The 12,015-nt window shown below is 33.4% G+C and overlaps 1 protein-coding gene across 1 annotated transcript in view; it reads right to left on the reverse strand.

Moving 5' to 3' along the window:
- The window catches only part of LOC122135322 (myosin-IIIa-like), an 84,581-nt gene that overhangs the window by 30,454 nt on the left and 42,112 nt on the right, over positions 1 to 12,015 (reverse strand). Inside the window, exons 8-16 of the mRNA XM_042714106.1 lie at positions 9,317 to 9,382; positions 8,951 to 9,106; positions 5,816 to 5,915; positions 5,123 to 5,239; positions 3,555 to 3,659; positions 2,947 to 3,030; positions 2,500 to 2,705; positions 1,857 to 1,961; positions 1,649 to 1,763 (exon numbers count right to left, since the gene is read on the reverse strand). Coding sequence (XP_042570040.1) covers positions 1,649 to 1,763; positions 1,857 to 1,961; positions 2,500 to 2,705; positions 2,947 to 3,030; positions 3,555 to 3,659; positions 5,123 to 5,239; positions 5,816 to 5,915; positions 8,951 to 9,106; positions 9,317 to 9,382 — 1,054 coding nt within the window. The remainder of the gene's footprint in view (positions 1 to 1,648; positions 1,764 to 1,856; positions 1,962 to 2,499; positions 2,706 to 2,946; positions 3,031 to 3,554; positions 3,660 to 5,122; positions 5,240 to 5,815; positions 5,916 to 8,950; positions 9,107 to 9,316; positions 9,383 to 12,015) is intronic.

Consider the following 12,015-nt stretch of genomic DNA (forward strand, 5'->3'; position numbering starts at 1 on the left):
CTAATATAAAAGCTCTCTATCAATTATTTTGCTTTCTTCAGTGAAAAAGCTGTCTGAATCAATAGAGACATGCACAGATGAAGCACCATTTACGTACAAGTGAAAACAGTCCAAAACCAAGTTGAAACAGATATGAAACAGATAACAGATATAAACAAATATGCTGGCAGATTTTGATGTGAGAGGACAACAGGGGATGGACCAAAGGAGAAAGTGCCATTATGATTTATGGACTCTTGTTTTGCCTTAATGATGGATTTGTTTTGTACAAACACACAGCTTTTCACTTCACAAGATATTCATTGATGGAGTGAAGTTGTGTGGATTACTTGTGGATTATTGTGATGTTTTTATCAGCTGCTTGGACTCTCATTCTGACGGCACCCATTCACTGCAGAGGATCCATTGGTGAGCAAGTGATGTAATGCTACATTTCACCAAATCTATTCCGATGAAGAAGCAAATTCATCTGCATCTTGAATGGTCTGTATATTTTCAGCAAAATTTCATTTTTGGGTGAACTACCTGTAAGTGCACTTCTTTTTTAAAGTTTATTTATTTTAATTTTTTTTTTTTTTAATTACACTTTGATTTCAAGCTAGTATGCATATGAAAAGCTAATGGCTTATATTCACTGTCAAAAATAATTTTTTATTTTATTTTTTAGGTTGTATTTGATTTCACGCTAGTATGCATATGAAAAGCTAATGGCTTATATTCACTGTCAAAAATAATATCTTGGCTTGAATCTACTATTTGTCAAAAATAATTATAATCTATATTTGTAATTCGATCTCTAAGTTGTAGTTTTCTAATATACACACACACACACACGTTTGAAAATGTATGGTAGTGGACAATTACGGCTGAGCTTTTGCAGTGAATTCTGTTTCCATGGTAACAGTAACATCTCAGATTGGTTGATCTCTGGCCAAGATTATGGACTGTGTAGTTCTTCACAAAAATTTGGTTATTCAACTTAATTTCTTATTTGTATCTTCTACGGAATCTATTTGAACTTCTTATTCTTGGTGCATCTACACTGAAAGGTTAAAAATCAATTTCTCTATAAAGAAAATTTATTGAGTTACTTCCAGAACCAGACGTTGTGCTCACAGTCTTGGGATATCTAATATCTTATTTCACTGATATGCTTTGATGCGGCCATCCAGACAAAATGGGCACCGGTAATGTATTTTAGCATGCATCATTTATTCGCCTGATGCTAATTGTGAAGAATGATGGCATTAAAGCACACGGGGTCACAACTTCTACACCACCCTCCACACAGGCCATCACCAACATTCAGAGCACTGGACCTGAATGGACAGGAAGGCTTTTCTCACGGTCACTGCACAACAGCATATTTCTTGTCTATTACACTTCATTATATAGAAATCAAAGGGCATTTTAGCCCCTTATCCACAAGAAACAACATTTGCATTTTAGTATAATGACAGTCTATCACCAATCTCTCAATTATGTAAAATTAAAGTAACATGCTAAATGACTCTTATTATTAAAAAGGTGATTCTACTTTGAAGAGAGTACAAAGTAAAAGTTCTTTGCAGCAGAAAAGGTCAATATGGCATTCTTGAACCGTTACTTTATAGACTGTAAGTACTTTATTGTGATAGGTTTGTTTTACCTCTAGTGTGAAGCCGATGACCTTGAAGCACTGCTCCACTGTCTCAAACTGCTCCTTATAGAAGGCATTGCCCACAATGTCAGGCACTAATTTAACATTCTCATTGTGGAGATACCTGGAATTGAGAAAAACAAAGAGTACAAAATAGAAATAAGCACGTCAGATGTAGATCCAGATGAAGGCTGTTGTCTGTTGTTAGGGGATTTACTTTGGAGTTTTGCTGTCTGACAGCTTGTAGTGGCCAAGTTTCTTCCTCTCTGCCAGACCGGCATAGATATAATAGAAGATGTGGAAGTTACGTTCCCCTCTGAAAAAAGAAAGATGTTTGGTTATAGAAGGTATTTTAGTATCCAAGCAGTTCTGGTGTACAATGATGGCAAGTAAACACAATGAAAAGAAAAACATATTTTTAATTTTCTATACAACAACACAAACAAGCATTTGCTATCAAACTAGTGCTGTAAAAAATATATTTAAAATAAATACATTATTGGAGCATGATCTGCAAAAAATACTATTTCAGTCTTTCTACATCAAAATTTCATGTTCAATACAATGTGTAACCTGCCATATTTTTGAAATTAATTTGCAATTTCTGAAAACTGTAACAATTGTACAATTTTAATAATTTTTCTTTTCCATTGTGCTTCATTTATTGCTGCTCGAAATTGTCTTTTTTCTTTTTCAACAAATGATTTGTACCCTACTGGGCTAATTGATAAAACAGGATAACTATTAAACATAATGTGTTTGCTCATTTCAGTCACTCCTTATCATTTGATATTTAATTCTTTTATGCTGTGTTTAGCTGTATTTTATTGGTCATTGATGTTTGATTTGGGTTGGTTTCTTGGTTGGTGAGTTTTTGAAGAGGGATTTTTTCTTGGAGGTAATGTTGTATGTGAGCTGACACCACTGTGCCTCCACATGTGAACTTCATCTCCAGATACTTCCCAAAGCGACTGGAGTTATCATTGATCACAGTACAGGCATTTCCAAAGGCCTCCACCAGACTATTGACCAGCAAAATCTTCTCTTGGAGGGTCTGATTGTTTGCCTGAAGAAAAAAAAAAAAATAAATGGTCATTTAGGCATTATTGCTAAACAAAAGTGATCAGGATCGAACACACTCTTATTCCACAGCTACTTCTCAAAAAATGCTAAAAAACAAAACAGCAGACATCACAAAAACTGATTTCTGTAGAAATTATTTTATTATGTGAGAAGAATAAAGCATTAAGTGATATGACAAAAACATATCATAACATAAGATTGAGAACATAAAGCTGCCTCCGAACCTTTCCGAGGACGGTCAGCTGTTGGACTAATAGGTGGGCGCTTTCTGTTTTCCCAGCACCACTCTCTCCGCTGATGACAATACACTACACAGAAACAAATGCAGTTCAGAACATGACTGATATACTGTACTCAGACATGAAAAAAACAAAAACAAAATAAAAACGGTAACACTTTAGTATAGGGAACACTTCTCTTTTTTGTATTGTTTCTTTTTTTATTGGATTTTATATTACGAGCATATTGTGTTTTTTTTTGTTTTTATAGAGCATATTTTGTGTGACCATATTCTATATCCCTAATCCTACCCAATTTATCAACTACCATACTAACCACTGATAAGAAATAAATTAGGAGTTTATTGAGGCAGATGTTGTAATTAATAGTTAGTTAATAGTGAAAATTGGACCTTAAGATAAAGTGTGACCAAAAAAAAAAAAAAAAACTAAAAATTAATATTAAAATATTATCACTGAATCAACCTAAATACATTACTCTTATAACTACATTATATGGGTTAAATCAGGTAGAAATATCTCTTTAAAGGAACAGTTGCAGTTTAGCACTTTTCCAGTGTACAGTCAGAAGTTCATAGAGGAACAAACTCTACCTGATCAGTATTATGAGAGACCATGGACTGATATGCAATGTCTGCAACTGCATATATATGAGGAGGGTTGGACGTTCTTTTGGCTCCAACATAAATCTTAGAATGCTGCCAGAGAAACAAAAGAGTGTTAGACAACTGTGTTTGACTAATTTGATCATTCACATTTTATGAAACAAAAGTGTTGCTTGCCCATACAAAACACACAATCCCCATGATCCTGGTTTCTAGGATGTCAAATGACATTTGTATGCAGATTCTTAAAGGGATAGTTCACCCAAAAAATGACAATTCTGTCATTATTTACTCAACCTCAAGTCCAGATCTGTATGACTTAATTTCTTCTGCTAAACAGAAAAGAAGATATTTTGAAGAACTTACTATAGGTAACCAAGTGGTTGCTGGTCCCCACTGACCTTCATAGTATGGAGGGGAAAAAAATACTATGGAAGTCAATATTTTTTGTATTCATCAGAAGAAAGAAACTCAATTTTGAAACAACTTGAGGGTGAGTGAATGATGACAGAATTGTCATTTTTGGGTGAACTATCCCTTTAAGTGTTCTGAGCAGATGTCAGTGTGTTCATTCAAGGGGGGTTGCCAGGGCATTGCTATGCAGTTGCTACAGTATTCTGAGTGGTTGTCATTGTGTTGTAAGGAGCTTGCAATTAATGCAAGTTTATGCCAATTCATTTATTTATTTTTTTTCTGCAAGGTTAAAATCATAAGCCTGACTGCTTTGAAATCAAAAAGTAAACATCACTAATAAATAAAATAAGCTAGGAAACCCTTGTGAAAAAGAAGTGTGCTTAACTGCATTGAACACGCACTTGTAATGTACATAAATCTTAAAAGAATATTAGAAAAACTGTACTTACAAATAATATGATATTAATTTAATTTAAGTAAAATTTAGTTTATGTTTTTTTTTTATTTTAAAGTTAATTTTTATTTTTTATAATTTTTATTTGTTATAATTTTTTTTTTTTATTTAATTTTTTTTTTATGTTATGTTATTCTTTTGTTGTGCTTTAAATAAGTACTCTTGTTTTGATGTGCTGACAAACATACTAAAGCACCTGTTAAGTACTTGATTATAATTTTAACTCTAATGTGTTATTTGGATATTACATTTCAAGTTGATATATTTCTAAGTACTAAATTGCAACAGAAGTAATTATGGAATTAGATATAAAGATGTAAGTCCTACTTAACTGGGTAAAAAGAACTCTAAAGCTTCATTTAATATAGGTTTATAACACACAAGATTTCAATAAAAAGTAATAAGGAGTTAATAAACGTTTAGTTTGCACTTAATTATATTCTTTTCATAATAAGTCTATTTTTTAAGTATGCTAAAGTGTACTTCTTTTTCACAAGGGAATCTAGAGAGAGGAGGAAATGAAAGGGAAATGAAAACCTACACTGTTTCTGCAAAAGGTAATGTCACAAGCTAGATACAAATTGACAGATGAGGAAGAAAGCGAGTGAATGGTAGTAAATGGGATGTAGTAGACTATGAAAAGTTGATGGCATCCATAATGAAAAATCCCTCACACACACACACACACCTCTGGCGTGTACAGCTCTGTTTTCTGGAATGGATTAACCGCTATGAGGATGTCTCCAACGTAGGTGTAGATCTGCTCCGTTGCATAACGTCTCTGTAGCTGTTCGGTGATTGTGTTCTAACAGAGAGACAATTAAACATCACAGATGGCCATCTCATCAAACCACTGCACACTGATACACAACAACATAACCACCTAATACCATGCAGAAGTCTCCATTTTCATGCATGACCAAGACCAAGCTACCATAATGGATGAGGAAAATATATCTAGTGTCAATGAGAGCCCTCTGCATTGATAAATCACCTTAAATGTGTTTCTATACAAACTCTGTTATTGTTCTCTAATCTGTCTGTTTATTCAGTTGACTGTTCAAAAAATGAGACTGCTTGGATGAGTTATGGTCACTTGACAGTCTCTTTGAAAAATACTACTGAAAAATGTTAGTACAAAAAATAATTACAAAAAAAAAAAAAAAAAAAAAATCCAGCTGGAACGAATGGCCCGTCTGGCAGAAGGATGGAAAATTTCCTGAAGACTTTCCTGAGTCTGTGATGATCAAAACCATTGTGTGTGTGTGTGTGTGTGTGTGTGTGTGTGTGTGTGTGTGTGTGTGTTCATACTTTTGTGTGTGTGTGTGTGTGTGTGTGCTCACTGTGGCCTTTCTCTTGTGGGGCCTGTATTCATTCTTACTTCATCTAGAACCTCTAGGGTTGCCAGATCCTCCACGTCATCACAAGTTTGACTTTGAGACTTCATGTAGCTGCCTTTTTTGGTGTGGATACGCTCATGCCTGCAACACAAGATTATAGTCTTTGAAAAGCAACCATGAAAGTTAAAATTACAGAAATTACTCACACAAATTACCTTGTTGAAACTATTGATAAAGACATTAAAGGGAATGATGAAATAAAAATCAATAGTTAGTTATATAAGAAAATTGCAAAGTCATTTGAAGAGCCTCATATCTGATTTCAAAATCTTTATTTCTAGGTTATATTCTACAGCTTTGTTTTTTTTTTTTATAAACCTATGCAGCAAAATTATCACAATGTATTGAGTTTGACATTAGCCAGTTATTAAACTAACAAAAGGTGCTATAACAAGCATGCAAAATACAAAAAAAATTGACAGCAAAGACTTTTATGTTGTTCCAAAAAAAATAATGAATTAATTAATTAATTAAATGTTTCTATCACCGTTTCCATTAAAATATTAAGTAGCACAACTGTTTTCAACAGAAGGTTCCTGGGTGCAAATAGCAAGTGGTTGTAGCTCATTGTTACTGATGTTGTGAAGATGTTCTGATAGTTGCTGGGGTGTTGCTTAGCTAGGGTATTCAAGGGGGGTTGCCAGGGCATTGCTATGCAGTTGCTACAGTATTCTGAGTGGTTGTCATTGTGTTGTAAGGAGCTTGCCATTAATGCAAGTTTATGCCAATTCATTAATTTTTTTCTGCAAGGTTAAAATCATAAGCCTGACTGCTTTGAAATCAAAAAGCAAACATCACTTATTATAAAATTAGGAAACCCTTGTGAATAAGAAGTGTGCTTAATTGCATTGACACGCACTTGTAATGACCACAAAAAAAAGAATATTAGAAAAAGTTACTTACAGGGTATTAATTAAATAAAAGGTCACTTTTAAAAGTATACAATAAACATTTTTCTTTAAAAAAATATGTTATAAGAATCTTTTTGTTGTGCTTTAAAAATTCTTGTTTTTGTGCTGAACACGTACTAAAGCACCTGTTAAGTACATTATAAAACTCTAATGGTGTTACTGTTTTAGAATATGCTGAAAATTCACCTTTATTTGAGGATAAAATTGTATTCAAATATGAAAACTTTTATTTTTTGTAAGTTTCCTACCACAAACCATAAACGGGTATATAGCAATATATAACTTCATTCATAATTGATTTTTGATTAGTAATATGTATTGCTAAGGTCTTCATGAAGATTTGGTTTCCTACCATAAACAATTTTAAAGGCAATTTTTCTCATTATTTAGATTATTTAGATTTATTTTTTTTTTTTTTTTTTAGATTCCAGATTTTCAAATGGTTGTATCTCAGCCTAATATCCAATCCTAATAAACTACACATCAATTGAAAGCTTATTTAATCAGCTTTCAGATGATGTATAAATCTTAAGACTGGTTTTGTGGTCCAGGGTTGTGAGTAACACATGCTGTCTTAAAAGGAAGCTGCCTATGTATGTAGACAGTTGACTGCAACCATGAACAGAGCTTATGGTTGTAATGTTATTGAACAAATGTTAGGTAAAGTAAGAAAGCCCAGCACATTGGTCCAAACCATGTATTTACACATTTAAAAGAGCAACTCCTGAATAAACCCTACATCCTAAGCACTCTTAAGATCGGAAATTACAGAGCCAAGAAAAGCACAAGATATGAGTACATAGTCTCTGTGATATTGGTATTGTACACTAACTAGCTGCCTCACAAGACATTTTGCGAAACACAAGAACAAACCATTGGGTACACAATGAAAGGTTTTGGGAAAATTGCAAGGGAAGTCACCACAGCATGATGTTCAGAGACAGGAAGCTGCTACTGCTACATCCACAGGAAGTAGACTCGATCTAACCAACGTAACTGACCGTAAATATATCATACCTGGAATCACTGTCTCTCCTTTCAGTTATTCCAAGATGCTTAAATGATAAAAATGAAGTTAATATCTTGGAGGCATAGCAGGGGTTGTGATGAGGCGGCCTCTGGTGCAACCATAATGGCTAGTACTGCAGTCAGCAGAGATCCTGTATTTTTTATGAATGTGTTTATGTTTTAAAATTATAAATAATTTTGATATATCACTAGCTTTCAAAGCTGATTACACAGGACATATTCTTACGTTCTAAGTTATTTTTAAATTGTTGTCTGTTTAAACATGCTTTAGATGAACACTGTATGTCAAGTCAATAATAGTAGTATATTAATATATAGCAATTATTTACCCTTATTTGGGGGTCAGCAGTAAGGGGCGTGTCTAGTAATGACAGGTAGAAGAGAGTGCTCAGTGAGTGCACAGGACAGATATTAGCAGATCGACTATAGATAGCGAGAGATGGCAGATAAAAATAAATAAATAAATAAAATTTGGAGGGACAAAACATTAAAAAGAAGGATTACGATCAGGCAAGAGGTAGAACCTGCATAAATATTGGAGCAGCATCCAGTGGTGGAGCAACTCAAGGAGCAGGAAGGCCTGGGACCTTGCTTTGTTTCTTCTTGATAGGTGAGTTATGCTGATTTTGCTTTTTCACACAACTATTATTTGTTGGCTTTTGCTTGAATATGCTGCAATTGGCAGGCATAGCAGATTCAACCATCGTCGCTGCTGGTTGTGTACGTACGTGTGGGGCGGAGTTATCAAAATAGGGACGAGGTCCTTTTGGGCTATGGGTGTGTTTGTTTGTTTTTGTTTGGCAAAAAACGCTTAGTGCACATTTAAGTGTGTTAAGAAAGTGTACTCCCATTAAGTACACTTAATTAGTCATTTCATTAATATATCTAAAGTTTTGAGTAGTTTTTTAAAAATATACTTTTACAACACTTTAATACAATAAAGTGCACTTCTTTTTCATTAGAAGATGTAGTATGATACTTGTTCTAGGTCACTTATATGGTTGGAGGCTTTATCTCATTCTTATTTGTGAAACAATTTTAGTGAAAAAAGTGCCCTTTGAATTAAGTTAGAAACCAAACTAAAACTTGTGGCATTTTAAACACTTTGTTTTTGTCACGTTAAACACATTGTATGACTCACAGAAAACACTGGAGCTGATATTTGTGTCTAACTACCTTGTTTTCTCGATAACGCCCATTTGTTGGTTGAGGTCGATTAGCTCCATCAGCTGCTTCTGCAGTGTCTTCTCTCGGCCCACAATCTGTCTGATGAAGACATGCTGAAGAAGTTCAAACACATTGGGCCTGAGCTCAAAATCCTTTATCAGACACCTGAAGGGGACACAATCAAAAAATGGGAGATTTCAGTTACAAACAAAGTACTGGTAAAACAGCAGGAGGATAATTAGAGTATGACGAGGCATTATGAGAAACTCAGACATGGCTCTTTATGAGAGTAATTAACCCACAAAATCAGTGTTGAAAAGAAAAACTTATATGCTGTACATATAAATACAAATACATTTAACCTGTGTTACTTACTTGCATATGAAATCGTTAAAATCATTTGACCAGAGCTCTGGTTGGTGTAGGGTAGGTGGAGGATTTCTGTTCAGAGAACAACAGATAGATAGACAAAGATAAGTGTGAGAGAGAAATGAAGATACAACTGCTTACAGCAAATTGATTACATTAACTTTAAAGGATGAACCATTTCAGTTATCCTTATAAGTACAGACCACAGTATACTCAAAGAAAAATGTCTATATACCAAAAGGAATACCTGCATGTGCTTTAAAAGAGACCATGGTAAGTTGTCACTTATGGAAAAACTATAATTTTATAATTTTGTTGATTTGTTTCATGTTTATAATGTAATAAAACTGCATACTACTACTGCTACTACTGCTAATAAGGTTTGTCTCTATTAAAAAAAAAAAAAAAAAAAAAAAAAACACACAATACTGAGAAATATTCAGTGAGGTAAAAAAAAAGTGACATTTTTCTTTGGTCTCCCTTGTGTTTTTATCTGAGGTTGAAGTTGCACGAATGAAAATAATAATTTTAGCAAATGTGTGCTGATGTGAAAAAGCTTTTCTATGAAGGCTGCCAGAAAGCTTTTCCCTGTACATGTAGATAACTAAGCAGATAGACACTTAATGATGTCACAGAGGACCTGACAAGTGTTCCCTGCTGTGGAACAATAGAGCTAATTAGCCATCATTTGGTGTCCTGGTGAAGGGGGCTATTAGCAAAGGGAGAGCAGGGTTGAGGAGGTGTACTCCAGCCCAACGGCTAGCACATCATGTGCACTCTGTGCCTCTGACAGCGATTAATTACCCTAATGGGGGGCATACATCTCTGCTTATCACACGCCGCACCCCACACAAATAGTGGATGTCAGACGCTTACATGGAAGAGGCTGGAGAAACGCTTTGACTATTAAAGTGCATCCTTATCAGAAACACAGCAGCTAAAACTAAAACATTACAGATGAAAACAACAAGCCTTCTGCAATTTAAAGCACAATGTTAAGAGATAGCATTCAAAAACCATGAGACAACAACAGTAACTTGGGCTGGGTGTGTTTTGCTCTGGTAATGTCACTAATAAAAGCACCAAATAATCAACAAAATACACAGCCGTTCAAAAGACTTGGGTTCGTGAGAATGTTTTATTTTATTATTATTTATTTATTTTTTTACTCATGCTCACCAAGGCTGCATGTTTTTTTTTTTTTTTTTTTTTTTTTTTGTCAAAAGCACTGAAATGTTGTGAAATATTATTACAATTTAAACAGCACAACTGTTTTCAACAGTAAGACTTTTTTTTTCTTGAGTAATGAAGCTGAAAATTTTACATTTTAAAATATATTCTAATAGAAAACATTTATTTTATTTTATTTTATTTTTAATTGTATTTATTTTTTTAAATTAAAAAGGTAATTGTGACTTTTTATCTCACAACTAAAAAGTTTTTTTTTTTTCTTCTTCTTCTTCTTTTTTTTTTCTTTTTTTTTGTGTGGCATATTTATATTTTAATGAAATTCTTTTCCTGCCTTTAATTTAATTCCTATTTTCGTATGTTAAAGCATCATTGACAACTGGGAGATATTTAATAAACATTTATTGAGACCCTCGGTTAAAACTATTTCCATTCACATTTGAGTGACATATTCAGATTGTGTATCAGCTCTATCATTGGATGTATTTATTTCTGGTTAATTTTGCTCCTGTCCGCAGGCTAAATATGTGTACTCCTGTCTGTTGTGGCAGGAGGGCTGAAAACAGATATTCTGGGCCCAGGGCTCTAGGTTGAGTCTGGCCTAATCTGGGTCACACAAATGTAACACTTAATATGCCATCAGCATGTGCCACTAGCCTACTGCCGTTCACTGGGCACGTACCAGCTCTCAAAACCTACAGCACCAAGTCATACAAGATCTCCTCTGATTCTACCCAAGACAGAATCATTCAACATAAGCACTGCTAGTTCAAATCTGGCTAATGTCATCCTGAAACATGAGAGTGATTTAGCAAAAAAGTAAATAATTAAATCTAGATTTAGTAATAAAAAGACCCAATTCTGCCAGATTTTGCAATAAAATAACAACAATAATAATAATAATAATATAAAAATGTAAATAAAATGTCAGTAAAACTTTTTCTTAGTTATTTTTCTGAATAAATAAATACATATATACATTTTAATATTAATATTTAACCTAAAATATACACCAATGCTCAAAAGTTCAGGGCTAGATTTGACCCTGATGTTCTTTTATTCAGCAAGGATGCGTTAGAATGAACAAAACTGACAATAAAAAAAAAAAAAAAAACATTTGTAATGCTACAAAATATTTTTGTTTTTGTTCATCAAAGAATAACATTTTTAAATATATCTGAACATATATTAAAATAGAAAACAGTTATTTTAAATTGTAATACTATTTTACAATATTACTATTTTAAATGTTTTTTTTTTTTTTTTTTTATCAAATAAATGCATCTTTAGTGAGACTCAAAAAAGAAACTCACTAACCCCACACTTTTGAATAGATGTGTAGATCTAAATATAAAAATATAAAAAATCTTGAGTGAACTACCTCAAGAGAAGAGATTATAATGGCTGTGTTGTAAATGGCTGTAAGATGTTTTTTTTTTTTTTTTTTAATAAGAATCAAAGAGAACATGAGAAAGACCCAACAAAGACAGCCTGCAGTGTGTACATGAGCAGCAAGA

Source organism: Cyprinus carpio, chromosome A24, assembly GCF_018340385.1.
Source record: "Cyprinus carpio isolate SPL01 chromosome A24, ASM1834038v1, whole genome shotgun sequence".
Lineage (NCBI taxonomy): Eukaryota > Metazoa > Chordata > Actinopteri > Cypriniformes > Cyprinidae > Cyprinus > Cyprinus carpio.